Source organism: Xiphias gladius, chromosome 16 (assembly GCF_016859285.1).
Source record: "Xiphias gladius isolate SHS-SW01 ecotype Sanya breed wild chromosome 16, ASM1685928v1, whole genome shotgun sequence".
In the NCBI taxonomy this organism is placed as follows: domain Eukaryota; kingdom Metazoa; phylum Chordata; class Actinopteri; order Istiophoriformes; family Xiphiidae; genus Xiphias; species Xiphias gladius.
Window position 1 is genome coordinate 4,730,143 of NC_053415.1, and position 15,333 is coordinate 4,745,475.

General features: G+C 39.0%; 1 protein-coding gene across 11 annotated transcripts in view; it reads left to right on the plus strand.

The window, feature by feature from the left end:
- Nucleotides 1-15,333, plus strand: part of tns1b (tensin 1b) — a 154,372-nt gene that overhangs the window by 111,907 nt on the left and 27,132 nt on the right. For 9 of the 11 annotated variants that reach the window (XM_040148303.1, XM_040148296.1, XM_040148300.1 and 6 more), the window contains 4 exons: nt 1,059-1,134; nt 4,602-4,731; nt 4,969-5,034; nt 5,555-5,677. In XM_040148303.1, coding sequence (XP_040004237.1) covers nt 1,059-1,134; nt 4,602-4,731; nt 4,969-5,034; nt 5,555-5,677 — 395 coding nt within the window. The remainder of the gene's footprint in view (nt 1-1,058; nt 1,135-4,601; nt 4,732-4,968; nt 5,035-5,554; nt 5,678-15,333) is intronic. The other 2 variants (XM_040148297.1, XM_040148306.1) reach the window with 1 other exon arrangement.

Consider the following 15,333-nt stretch of genomic DNA (forward strand, 5'->3'; position numbering starts at 1 on the left):
AAAGTTGTTATTGCTAATACTTTAAAAAAAAATGCTAAATTACACAGCCACGGCAACATCAGCATTAATTTATCATGTTTCTGTCCACCTGACAAATGTAAGTACAATATTGGCTATCCTTTTAGCTATGTTTTGGTCGCCACCACCTCCTGAGGAAACTGTCTGGCTTTTTAGCTGCCACAATGTTTAACAACAAGTTGTTAACTTTTTCGCTCTGCTGTTTGATTCTGGGCAGGTAGTGTACAATATATTTATAAGACCTTTTTTACTGAAAACAGCTGTCTGCTTTAGCTGGAAATAATGATTATTAGAGCTGAGTTTGTGGGCCACAAAACAGAAACACTGAGCTAAAAGGCACTACAACATTCCATAGAACTCAAGGGGACTGCAGAATCAAGTTATAAATCTCTCTTTGTTTCTTATTACAAGCGACGTCTTTTAGCTTACAAATAATCATTTGATTTGCTGTTAGTATAAAAATATTTTCTAAGTGGAGCTTTAAACTCCCTGACCCACGTGGTCTTCCTGCATTTTCTGATATTCACATTCTTTGCCTTTTTCCCTCATTATCACTGCAGAGCAGTTATTAAGTTTTTTAAAGTTACTACTGTAAATTGTAAAGCCTGCTAGTGTCAAAGTGTTTCTACTATGTCCATTTTTACAGCATACACAATAACTGAATGTAAAAAAAATCAGAGCACATACACATCTAGACTGGCAACCCCTTAAAGCCCCAAATCACATTCCTCCCCACTTTCTCTCACATGCTCCCTGTTAGCACTCTCCACCCTTTGATCCTACTCTACCAGTTAGACAATCATGTAGACACTAATACCCAAAATTAGCCCAGAACTGCACCACGGTTACGCTTTGTGATAGCCCATGTTAGTAGATAATGTAGATCATGTGCAAATAGTTATACGCAGACAAGTAACATCAAGAAGGAAAAGTAAACTGATGCAATGGAGTTATGTTGCATTGTACTGTGTTAATGGTCACAGTAGTGATAATGATGGCAGACTTATTATCTAACGTGTTGTTGCTTTTCTCTTTCACAGTAATGTTCAGGGCGACAGCCAGACGAGCATCTGCATAACCATTGAACCTGGTCTTCTTCTGAAAGGGGACATCCTGGTAAGAATAGCACATGTACTGTAACCAACAGTAGCCAGGGCCTAATGCTAGACAGCAAGAGTGAAATACTAGTTTAATGTCTCAGCTGTTTAAACTAGGAAACAAAAAACTGGGAACACTGCTGAAGATTTCTTTTCTCATGTACAAAGCCAAAAGGAGTGAAAGTTTATTGTCTTACTTTCTCCAGTGTTTTACCTCTGCCAAAAAAGAGAAAAATAAATGGAAGCTAATAGATGATTAGCATACAATGCCAATGAGAGTATCTGAACAACCATACAGAGCACTGATTTTTTTGTTTATTAATACTGAGGAAATCTGACGTTGGGTCTATGTACTGTATGCATGTGCTGAAGCAGTTTATAGTATCCATTCACGGAAAAAATAGGGCCATAAAAACCTGGGGAGGACAGTTGGCCATGGTCCTATACCTCAGTTTATAGACCCTCATTAGCACACAATATGTTTTCCTGGAAACTATGATGTCAAAATGGCAGTATCTTTCTTTTCAGAACGCTTAAGATACACATTGTGTACAAGTAAATATGACATGACATCAGTTAAGGGTGCATTGATTGTCAAATTGACATTTTTTGTACTTTTGGAAAGGTTTTTTTCAGATTTTTTCAGGAATTTTATAAAATCACATTTCTTCAATTTGTACTTCATTGTCAAATGAAGAAAAAAGATATTCACTAAAGTAGCACTTGTGAGTAGCTCTGGCTTATGTTTGCATGTATTTGCGGCAGAACTGCACAGATCAGAAACGTCTCTGTTTCTGCTGTCATTCCGGCCATAATCGTATCCATGAGAAGTCTTCGGAGCTCACAATTTCAGCATGGAGAATTTCAAAGGGAGAGCTTACGGCGTGCTTCAGGCTGTTCCGTTTTGGCTCTTCAGAGCTGAGCTCATATCTCATCCCTTATTTAAGATGGACTAATGGATTCTGCTGAATGCATTATCCGACTTAACCACTGCCTGCTGATGCTTGTTATTATTCAGATAACACGGAAAATGTGAATTGTTGCCTCATGGCCAAATGGGAGAGGCATTATTCAGCATGGACTGCGCTCCAGCATTGCAGACTTCAGTGGCATATGTTTGTGCAATTGAATTGAGTTGTGGATTCTATGACTGCAAAGAAATCACTAATTGCTGAATGGTTAGATGAAAAAGATAATTGCAGAGGAAAATCTTTATAAAAACGATTTAAATATTTCAAGTTTTGTCTGTTTTCTTCTCTCACTGGCAAGTTAGTCATTTCAATTACAAGTTTGGTTTCAGGTTTGTTTTAGAGTTTTGATAATGCTGTGCCCAAAATATTACAATAAAAGGAGGAGAGAGAACATAGCACAGTACAGGTACAACATAAAGATGTATAACAATAATGACTCTAATAATAAAACTAATAATCATAATGATAGGGTGAATAATAATACTAATAAAACTCAATATAATAATAGTAATGATAATCATAATGATAGAAGCAGTGGGTGTTGAGCAGGATCATGGGGGCAGTAGGTGGTTTGCATTCACGGATCCAGATGGAGAGGAAGAGGAGGAGAGAGGAGCTCGGTGCATCATGGGAAGTCCCCCGTCAGTCTAAGCCTATAGCAGCATAACTAGCGGGTGGTTCAAGCAAAGCCTGAGCCAGCCCTAACTATAAGCTTTATCAAAAAGGAAGGTTTTAAGCCTACTCTTAGACGTGGAGAGGGTGTCTGCCTCCCAGACCCAAACTGGAAGAAGGATCCATGGTAGAGGAGCCTGATAACTACAGGCTCTGCCTCCCATTCTACTTTTGGAGACTCTAGGAACCACAAGCAAGCCTGCCTACTGGGAGTGCAGTGTTCTATATAGAATACAGCTAAAGAAGTTCAGTTTAACAAGTTAGGAACTTTAGTGGAATAGTTCCACATTTTGGAAGATTTGTGTATTTGCTTTCCTGCTGAGAGTTAGATGAGAAAATTGATACCACTCTCACATCTGTATCATAAATATGAAGCTCCAGCAGCTTAACTTAGAATAAAGACTAGAAACGAGAGGGAACAGCGAGCCTGGTTCTGACCAAAGGTAAAAAAAATCCAACTACCAGCGCCTCTGAAGGTCACTAATTAACAAGTTATATGTCATTGATTTAATCTGTACCAAAATTAATGTAAAAATGACAAGTTGTGCTTTCTGTCTCTGGGCCAGGTGCAGTGACGTCCTGATAACCACAACTTGTGTCTTAAGTCTCTTTTGGCTACAGTTTTATATTTAATGGACAGATATGAGTGGATATCAATCTTCTCATCTAACTCCCAAAATTAAAGATTATCAATTCACATATGAGGGGCAAAGGGCTTTAGTTAATATTTATCTGGTGTGTGAAAATGAAAATGTCCAATGTCTCAAAAGGCAGCATGTAAGCTTAAAATGAATGTTATCCTTCTGTTTTTTTGTTCTCAAACTTGGCTCACCAGCACTGTTTTCCTCACGAAATGGACCCCTCAGTGGGAGGTTTACCATATCCCAGAAAGCTGTGCTAAGCCACAGGATATTTTATTTTGCTATCCTTTCATCCTCAGTCTTATATGTTTTGGTCGTATTTGGCTCCACAAGTAGAAAATAGGTTTGTGGAAAGCAGTCAGTCCCATTTAGTAGTTTTTACAATTAATTTGTACCTGCTAAGTAGCTGATAGATAAACTCCACATGTGTTACTTAATTATGTTCAAAAAAAAATTAAAAAGCTTAAAAAGCTTAAAATGCTCACTGTCATTATAACAGTAGAATGTTTCAGAGCCGGCCAGTGTTTTTTTCTTTACAGTCGCAGTTTGTGAGCTCCGAGTTGTTTGGGTTAGGGTAAATATTCCTCCAGCACCTGTAAATGTGAGGTCCTTATAAAAGCCGTACAGGTTCAGGCTGCACATCAGGAAACAGCAGGAGGGAGAGAGAAGATATTTCCTGTGTGTGGTTTTAAGTATTGCTCTTAAAGCAGTCATCTGGGGAGAAACAGTTTGGATAATAACCTGTGTGAAGAGGCCATACATTGCCTGGGATATATATAACAAGCCTTGGATGCTTTTTGTAGCTCTGAGCCAGTGTGGTGACAGACCTAGCTGTGACTCAAGTTGACATGTCTCTGGCTTGTGTTTCACAAAGATAATTTCATATTGTGCTCACTTGACTGAGTGTATCAGCATTGAAGCCATATAGAGCTCAGCTATAGAAGTGATTTGATTCTGCAGTTTACTTTGCTGAAAACAACCTTTTTTTCCCCACATCAGCATTTACACATTGTATCGATAAACCATATCCTGAAATGATTATATATGTGATACTCAGTGTACCTGTGGAGCTCAAACGGCATCCGTCCAACTGCTTTCCCACACCTTTTAACTGACTTGTTGAATTCTGTTGGCACAGCTTGATACAATGCAGCTACTATACAGTATTGTTTTAGTTTCTTCTGATTTTTTTCACCCTCCAGCTGAAGTGCTACCACAAGCGCTACCGTAGCCCGTGCCGAGATGTGATATTCCGGGTGCAGTTTCACACCTGTGCCGTTCATGACCTGGGGATCATCTTCGGGAAGGATGAGCTTGATGAGACATTCAAAGGTAATAGGTTTGGGGTAAAACAAGTTCCTCTGAATCTCTGCATTGACTGCCATTATAATCTGTGTGCAAGCAATCATTTTTTTTGATACAGTGAATACTGTAGCTAAAGACTATAATCTGACTCTTTGTAAATGCTGTATTCAAGAGATGTATCGTATTATAATCTGTTTGCTTATGTCTTCTTGCTACTTTAATGACCCAGAAAACTCAGGTTCTCTTTTTATTTCTTTACTGCAGATGAAAGGTTTCCAGAATATGGAAAAGTAGAGTTTATTTTCTCGTTTGGGCCAGAGAAAATACATGGTAAGCATCAATGTGTCTGGTTTTATGGATGCTGGAGCATTTTCCACACATTATATTTTACTGTCATACTTATTTTTAGGGCATTTTTACCTTTAATTGACAGAAAATAATAGAGAGACAGAAAAGAAAATGTGAGGGAGAGAGAAGGGGAAGGCTTGCAACAAAAGACCCCTGGATTCCAACTAGGTCATTGCAGTTGGTGTGCATCTTAGCCAAGGGGCCAACATGTTGACCAGCACCTTCATATTTCTAATTTTATTTTTGGTGTTAAAGTTTATTAGTTATTCAAAGAACAACAAAAACTCAACAAAATTCAATCATATCTCTTATTAATCAAATAAAGAGAATCAAAAAAAAAAAATTACACTACTGTGAGTTGAATTTATAAAAATTAGGCCTTAATTAAAGGAGAACATTACAGACTCTTATTCATTCATTTTCAGATTCTGAATATGATCATTTTTCTGGCTTTGTGATTTAAAGACATTCACATTTTCCGCTCTGCCTCTTTGTACTTCTGGTCAAGGTGTGGACCACCTGGAAAACGGGCCGAGCGTCTCGGTTGACTACAACACACAGGATCCCCTGATCCGCTGGGACTCGTATGAAAACTTCAATCAGAACTGTGAGGACACCACAGATGGTAAGTACAGTAGGATAATAGATGGTATTTTATATTGTCCTGCGTACCTCACACGTACTTCAAACGTAGCGTACAGTATACACTTACAGCACTGTTGGATGTTATTTTAGATGCAACATCTCCTTGACGAGTCTTTGCGTGAGAGTAATGTTGAAGATCGGTTGGATGTCAAACTTTTAACCATTTTGCACACACAGGACAATTTGTAAATAAACACATAAACATCACACACAGAGACTGTCCAAGCACACATGCAGACACAAAGAAACACAAAGAAGGCAGACCTCCTCCTGCCCACCCTCTTGTGTGTTGTAAAGTTAACAAGGTGTTAATTAAGCTGGCTATTTACAGCCATAGTCCCTTATGGACACCTAGGCTAATTCCCACTGCCTGTATTTCTAACAACCTACCCGTCACATTCTTAACTGCATGTGACCCATAACACTGTTGTCAATTCTGAGCCAACACGCCTCAGCAGAAGTCAACTTTTCTCCCCATTAGCTGTCAGTATCAGTGTGTGGACATACTCCTTTCACGGAGTTCTGAGCGAAAGGTCACTTTACATGAATGTTACGCTAACTGTACATGTGACTGTGGAAATGCATTTTAATGTGGTTGAGAGGAAGTTGAGACACAAACAGCGTGTAACTAAGCTGACCCCTGTAACAAGGGTGTTTTTGTCTTTCTGCTTGACACAGAGGAGAGATTCAGCCTCCATCCTAATGGAGTTAAAAGACTTTTTTCATGATTTCATCTTTTTAAAACTCCCACATGACAGGGTCAAAGTGAGTCACATTTAAGTTCAAACCGGTGTTGTATGTGACAAAACAGAGGGTATACAGGTAAATAATGTTTCTGGAGTATTTTTGCAGTATACAGTGTATTGAAGTGTATAAATTCACCCCAAATCTGCATTAAGAGGTTTCATGCTTTCCTAGATGTAAATGGTAAATTGTGTTTTGAAACGGAGGAGAGACATTGGTAACGCTGAATTCATTTGTGGTGAAATTATGACCGCAGAGGAGCCAAAGGCCCTGTGGGACCTGAGTCTGTTGCTTTCCAGAGCCCACTGCAGGACATTCCTGGGTTCAGCCACAGGCATGGACAGAGCCTTCCTAATGAGGGATCAGTGGTCACACTTTTGCCAAAATGCTACTTTCTCCACCACCCAAAAAAGGAAGAAATGCTACGCCCTTAGCGATAGCAGCAAGCCTGTTGTTATGCCTTCAAAAGTGCCACACTTGTTTGGATGCTCAGCTTGTTTTATAGTCATTGGAATTAATTTCCTACTCTCTATCGCGGATAAAAAGCCGATATGTATTGGTATTCTTTTTTAAAGAGGAATTTATTATGTCTTTGTTATGTATTACATAACAGTGAAAGGAAAAGTACTATAACCATGTAAATGCATATCCTATGTTCAAGTATAAATCATTATTTACAGATACAGTCATTCATTTTCTGCATGATCGAAAAATGATTTTAGCTCTTGCAGAGGTTAAGTTCTCGCCCAGCACCTGCAAAGACCTGCAGTGGCAGTCTCTGCTTGTCTGAGTGTTCCATCAAACGCAACTGTCAGAGTCTGCAGGACATTTTTCTTGGAATGCGGTGGTGGAGGAAGTGTTCTGATGCTTCAGATGTAAAAGTAGCAATACCACAATGTGAAATACTTTGTTATAAGTAAAAAGCCAAAGTAAAAGTACAGATGTATTATTAACAGAATGTACTCACAAGTATCAAAAGGAAAAGTGCTCGTTATGAAGAATGGTCCATGTCAGTGTTGAAATTGTTATATATTATTTATTTGTTATATGCAGCATTTTAATCTAGTACCTATTTAAAGTAAAACTAAATGTAAATACTCATGACAGTGTTAAATCAATAGGAATGCAGCATATTTTATGAAGTGATCACGTTTTTTTTGTCAAATCTTAATATTCAAAATAACTAGTAACTCTCAAATAAACACAAAGTACGAAATGTTGTAGGGTGGAAGGATAAAGGACGAAGAGAATTACCACTGTCTGTCAGTGATCTCAAATGAACATATTGGCAACGACAGCAGTGGTGCACATGAGGAACTGGCAGATACTAATTGAACAGAGACTGTGTTCAGCAACTAAATTATCATTTTTCAAAAAGGGACAGTTGCAATTTAGAGCATTTTTCATGACCAATGTTTGCATTTTAAAGGACCATTCACAAAATTACAAACGGCGTTCTGTGTAGAAGGATGCTTGCTGGATATTTAATGTCCTTGATTCCCCCTGTGTGTTTTTTTGGTCTGGTCTCCCAGATAGTCAAAGGTGAGAGGTTACTTGGCTACTTTCTATCAGTGCCCATAAAGTATCTACCCCACACCCGGCAGAAGCTTGAAATAGGCCTTGCTAAAATAGCATAAGTGTAAGTCTCCTCTCATTCTGTTTCAGTGGAGGTGAGTTTGTGTATGTGTGTGTTTGCTTGTGTGTGCCTGGCCCAGTTGCGTGACTCATCTTGTCATCTGATGATGAGACTGTGGTGAAATCTGAATTTGACTTCAGTGAGATCACATACATACACACAATTTCAGCTAAAGACATGAGCAGAAACACAGGATAAACTTAAGCAAGTGCACATACACTAAAAATACACACAAACACACACAATCACAGGCTCTTATTTAGCTACTTGAGACTTGGAGTAGTCAATAAGACCTCAAACGTGTCCCATAATAGCCTTTTGTGCCTTGACTTTATTCAGCCAGCACAATCAGACTGATACATGTTGCATTTTAAATTAACTCAGCTTGCAAATGGCTTTTAAAAACACAGTTTAAAATGGTTCCCTCTTACAGAAACAAGAGGGAAAGGCTTTCCAGGAAACTGATGTTTCCATTTTCATTTGGCTTCACACTCGTTAGAGCTGAAAAGGCCGTTAGCTCTCCTGACAGAGCGGCTTCTAGAGCTGAGAGGGAAAACGGGAGAGGATGTGTATCTTCTCATGTGTTAGTTAGAAATAAAAAGTATTGTTGTTGTTGGGTTTGCAGTTTGTCAGGATTAGAGATGCCTTTCTGAGGAAAGTGCAAGGCTACTTACATAATTTCTTTGCTTATCAAAGCATTGCATAAAGCTTAAAATTATAGGGTCAGCGTGTTGTTAGGATCAAAATTGAGTAAGCGCTGTCAATGTGGTCATTGGTTTCCAAAGATTGATGTTGACTTACATTGTGTTTATTCCGTAAAAAACAGCTACAGCTACTGTGGGTCCGTTTCAGCACAGGGATTTTTGTCATGCGGGCACCTTGCATAAATAGGAAATATACAAAACACCACAACACTTACACAATTCAATTATGCAAAAGTCACCATAACGTTTACACACAATTTTGTTATCAAAGAAAGGACACTTGATATCTGTAAGGATCTAATCCTTAATGGTCAAAGAAATCATTTTCTCTAAAGGATGCACTAGGTCCTTATCATCTGCTGATGAGACTTCAGCATCACATGTTACTCATTCATCTCTTCACATTTTTTCATATCTCTCTAGAACTGAATTCACCAATCTGTAGCCTTCTTTCACAGTCCATGAATCTTTCTAGGGCTGCAGTTAGACTGAAAATAGCACTACATCACAAAAAGACAGACTGACTTTGGCAATTCAAGGTAAATAAAATTATGTCATTCATTTTACAAAGAAATATACCAAGAATGTGGGCTTGCAGACATTTGCCATCAATGTGTAAGAATTAGAAAATGACACAGTAGGGAATTAATTAGGTACACCTAGCTAAAAATTTATACAGCCTAATCCAACAGTCCTGCAATAAATCCTCCTGACATGATGCTTATAATGTTCAGTTTGTGTTAAAACTGATTTAGGGCGTTGTTGATTCAACTGAAATTACTATGAAAATTTTGGAGGATATAGTTTGTGTTGCTTTTGAATTTTATTACCTTATACAGAGAGGTGTTTCTGTTATTTAACCTAGCTTCATTGATAAATGGGGTCCATCAAAACAATGGAAGGATTTATTGCCAACTGCCAACTGAGTGTTATTGCTCCTTGTACCATCCAAAGTAATATACATAAACTCAAAACAAAAGTACAAATGAAGAAATAAATTCAAACAGAGCACTAAAGTTGTGTTCATTGGCATCAGCTTCTTCATTGCATCTTCATGCTTCGCAATAACTGGCTCATTCTTCCGCTGTTTGCTACCGGCTGATTAGTAATGTTCAGTCATTTTCATTCAGGTTCACAGCATAGCCAATCTTTGAGAATTCCCTCAAAGAGCAGAGCCTTTCCCGTCAAATCTAACTGCATAATAATTGGCTTTAAATGGTCAATACCTTGACCAATTTCTGACTGAAATTGAATTTTTAACAAGCTGACCCTGTCCGTCACCTGACACCAGTCTAATCAAAAAATCTTGCTACATGCCAAGCTATAGCCTGACGCGAGAAACCAACACTGCAGGCAACACTATGTGAGGAACAGATGTGTCTGAGAACCTGAAAGCTCACGTTCTGTATAGACAGTGAAGACAGGATCATATTTTAGATTGTGGACATTGATAATCATTTGCAGAACGACAGACTCTGTTTTTGTTAACTATTCAGTTCAAGTGACTGCCTCAGACGGCCAACCCACTGCATTTTTGGAATAACTACAAATGCAGGGGAGAGGTGAGAAAAAAAACAACAAATAGTGAGATATATTTAGAGAGAAGAAATGGATGAGACTAAAGAGAATCAGATTTCATAAGATTGAGAGAAAAATTTGATAAATCATATTTACAATCAGTCACATATTTAATAAAAGAAACTGGCAATTCTCTCAGTTATAGTGATGATTTTTCAGCAATATGTAACTGATTTGAGTTCTGTCTAAAAAATATTGTTTTAGATATTTTTGAAGAGTATGTAAAATAAGTCTGTATCATCCACACCAAGCGACATAAATAGTCAAATTTCCTGTGCTTTTGTACTGAACGTCTTCATTAAGATGAGGATTCGGCTGTGGAAAAACCAAAACAAATGTAGCACTTTACTGATCTGCAGTCAGTGTTTTGGCATTTCTAAATCTTTCCCATTTCTTCCCAGGCTCTGAAAAAAGTTTGTTCATTTGGTCCAAACTTAAAATGTTTTAAATCTTAAACAGTCATAAACTGGCATTTACAGTAATACTACTTTATCGCGTCTCTATTCTGACTTTCTCTTGTCCCCAGAATCTCTCTCCCTCCCCTCCGAGGAGTCGGAGGAGTTAAGGGCAGACTCCCTTCCCGTGACTGTGAAGCTCTTTTGTGCACACATTCACAGGAGGAGGAGTGACAGAGAATGTCAGTGTGGGTTTGTACGTGCTGCTGCTCAGCACAGACACACAGTTTCTTGGTTACATGGTGAATTTGCATCCAGCATTTCTTTGACTTCCCTGCGAAGTGAGGCAGCTGACGCCTTTTTTCTCAAGCTCCGCTAGCTGTTGAAGAGTTCCACCCCCGAACCTGAGTCCAGTTTGGCCCCTGCTCTTTAGAACAACGGAGAGAAAAGTTGTCACAAATTTAAAAGCAGACGTCCTTGACAACATGTGAGTAGCATGCTAAGTACTGTAGATGTGGGGATTCACTTAATGTGGCAATGTGCTCAATAAATTATTAACATCAGGTTGTTTGTTATCCAAACACTTGGCCACAATGTGTTTTATTTGTTAATATTTTTTTCTGCTTCAACTAAGCTCACAAGACAAGTGATCCTTTGAAGCTTAATCTTTTACCAATGCTTTTTTTTACAGTCAGTCTGTTTTTTTAGTTTTTTTAAAGGATAATTTAGCTTTATTACAACTTAAAACTTAACTCAAAAGAAGCCTAAAGGGGCAGAAAACAAAAGCAGGTAGATGATCTTATTTGGAAGAATACAAAAATGCAAACTAAAGGATTTTCCCTCTAACTGTCCGATGTAAACATCCATCAGAGTTTATACACTGACTTCCTGGTTCAATGTGCTCAGCTTCGTTGCAGCCATGTACAAGTGTTCCAGATCTCATCAATATTTCATGATAGAAATAATGATAACTACAACAATAACTGCAAAAATTAGACTGAAGTTGTAATGAATCGAAGCGTGAAATCAAGTTTTCAGGCACTGTGGCAAATTTCTATAAAGAAAATGAGTCAAGTGTCCTTGATTTCTCTTCAGAAGCTTATTTCTGAAGCCATTAAGTTAGTGTTTATCCAAGGTCCATTCGCCTGTGTCAGGTGTGTCTTTGTGTTGTTCTGCATTTTCTCTCTAGGAGGTTACTGTTCCTGTTTGTTCCCATATGCATTAGTCACAGGGAGATGTCTGTGTTCTCCTCCCCACAGTCTTAACTTATTCAACAGAAGGAACCATGTCTCCACCATATCTTCCCTGTTGGGAATAGACTATTTGTTGCTGCATTACTGAAGCACAGAGAGTGGGGTTTAAATGAGTCAAATGAAATTTAAGGGTGTATTGGTGTTGCTTGCTGAGCTACAGACAGGGGTGGGGTTGGGGGGAAGTTACATAATCCTGGTGGAGATAGAAGTTGATGCAACAGAATGATATCATTGCTGAGACTATGTTTGGGCCCAACAGATGACTGGGATTCAATTGGTCCTTTTGGCCTAAGAGTAGTTCAAGAACCAGATGAGCAGTAAATGACCACAGACATCAGTGAAATATAGCAATTACTAATTCCAAATGAATGCATCGTTTAATAGATTTCCATTAAGTATTTGATGGTGGCTACCAAAGAATTGAACTACAAATTACAATTTCATCTGGTTCTTTGGCTACTCCCAGCTCACAGGGGTATCTAAATATTAATTTAAAAGCAGTCCTCACTCAAATGTTGCCATTTCATGTTGTGTGATGAAATGTAATCATGCCCAAATGCTAATAAGAATCTGATACTTAGAATTGATCAATCAAGAACTCTTCTTGAAAGACCACTACAACAAGAAGGTCAGGGTCAGCTGCAGGGTAGCACCCTTTATCTGGATTCAGTGTGTTCTTTATGGGACCTTGCGCAGGGTAGGTACTTGTTGACACTGTGACATAAATTTTCATTGGATGGTTTCTTGGTTGACCATTCTGCCGATGTTAGAATGGTGGCCAAAAGGTTCCAGTTAAGTTGTTCCATGATTAAATGAAAATTAGATTAACTTGTACATGTCTGTATGAATTGATTTGAGTGTGAACATAAGGGTCTGGACAGCAGCTGTCCACCACTTGTGATATCAGCTAGCCTGAACTTTCTTGCATCTGACACTTCTCAGTGACACTGACAGCCATCCCCAGATGCTGTAAGCCAATGTCCAATGTGATCTCATTGAAACAGACACTGTCAGGCTGTGGTTTTCACCGAGAAGATGCAAGCTGAAACGTCGAGCCCTTTGTGTTGGCAACAGGCTTCCACGCTATCAGTCCCTCAGACCAGACTGAGACTTCGGGAGGATTAGGCTGCTTTGACTCCAAACTTTGCCCAGCTGAGATTGCATAACAGCCAAAACAGAACAATAAAGGCCATCCAGTAAAGACTGAATTGAACACAGAGAGAAAAAACGCTACGTGCCATGGAGTGTCCCTGTTTGGACTCTGGCTCAGGAGGCACAGGGACAGTGGTTTCTGCTAGGTGACAGTTACTGAGTGTGGGCCAAGTTTAAATATGTCTGTGTATCACTGAATATGATGGCAACGTCTCACAAAGATAGAATTTAGCTTTGGATATAATAGAATATAACATATACCAATTTTTGTATGCAAAGCATTAAAAGCTGAATTTCACTCAATGGAAAAAAAATAAATGGTACACTTGCATTTTTGTACAATAGCTTGAGTATTGTAGAGGGTTCATCAAGACATGTTGATCCTGAGAGAGAAAGAGTGCTAGTTACAGGCTGTCCATAATGTGCAGGAATGAATGAGTGGTCTGTTACGTCCTTATGGACACTGCTTTACTCCAGCTGTTGGCCAGACACCCTCTCTCTTTCTCTTTCCCTTTTTCTTTCTCTCCAGCCATCTTTACACAGCTGATCTGGCTAAAAATGCCACAGAATAGCCAGGATATAATTAATCATGATCACTTTCCACAAGCGCTTCTCACAAGATCCTATCTTTATCCGTCTTTTATCCACTATTGTTATCTTTACCCTGCAGGATGAGGACCTAAAGTGTAAAGGCCTTTTTTTTGTGGATGATATTATTTTTAATTAGGACGTTTTTACACTTAGTAAGTTCAACGTGATTCAGTTTGTAGGCCTGTCTTTCCTAGTTTAACTGGTGTTTTGCAGTCAACCCAAGCAGCAGTTGACACCACTGTTTCCTGCTGAAAGTCAAAACATTCATATTCACCTTCCTGACAAGTGATAAAATGCTTGTTGTGCCTGCTTGCTTGATGGACGATGGCTTAGCGCAAGCACTTGTCCAGTTTTTCTTTATACTAGCGCTTCTAACCCCTTTTCTTTATCTGTCTGTTTTTGTTTTTTTTAATGTTTGGTGATTTTGCCTGATTGGCACTGGGAATCGAGCAAAGTTTAGGTGGAGAAAACCAGTAGAGAAAAAGACCAAGAGTTGCACTTTCTTTATTAGGCACAACTGTCTTGTTTTGGGTGTGTTATTGGCTCAGATCTTCCTTTTACATGGGTTACATAGCTTATTGAATAGAACTCTGTTCAGCCAAGGGGTGGATGGACACACGAGTTGAAATTTATAAGGGCAAAGGGACTTCACTTTCATTTGGAGTCTGTTGGGACCACTGGCCTCTCCTCCCTTGTTAATATCTTTCTTTTTAAAGAGAGTCCTATTCATGGACCGGCCTTTCTGCAGTGAGGGATTATGCCCTTGTCACTGCACTAGTGACTCCTACCGGTTCTTCAGGGCATCCGCATGGATGGGCACGGGACGTGAAGGGATAGCGATAACCGCTGTGAGCATTAAGCCACCCTGGTCATCTTTAGGTTTTTGTTGGCAGGTGCAAAGAAGTGACTGGTGACACCATGCATAGGCCAAGAGAGGGATGTAGATGGTAGTGAGATTGACTGAAGCACAAAGGAATTGTTTATTTCAAACCAGGGAGATAATGGTGGAAAAAAATAGTTTTTTGTGAAAGCTTCAACCATTACTGCCCCATACATCTAATACTTGTACTTACACTACACAAACACCACCTAAAAAGGGCAGAGAAATACCATCTAATTAGCCTGGGACAATTAAGTGCTTTTTTTTGGTGTTTTGCTCTTTCTCTGTCTTTCTGTCTTGTGTCTGTCTCGTAGGTCTGTAAGTGTAGGTGCATTCATTTGGAACAATATAAAGCTCTACAGCCAAATAATCACAAAACATTTTTTGTCATCTGGAGGTACTCAGAAGATTCTTGAAAGTTAAAGCCACTGTAGAGAATCATATTTATACAGCTCTAATACCAGGAAGTATCTGGTCAGGCGCAAGACCAGTTTGTGTCTGGAGCATTTACCAGGATGTTGATTACAACAGGAGCTGACAAGAGTTGCTTTGAGGAGGATCTGTATAAACTATCAGGCAAGGCTTCAGGCAAAATGATGCGGTTCTTTCTTTTTAGTCTCTCCAGACCAAGGGTAGCAAGTGTAAACCAATCGAAGCTTCTCCTCACCTATAGAACAAGATAGCTACTGCCAGCTCATCAGAC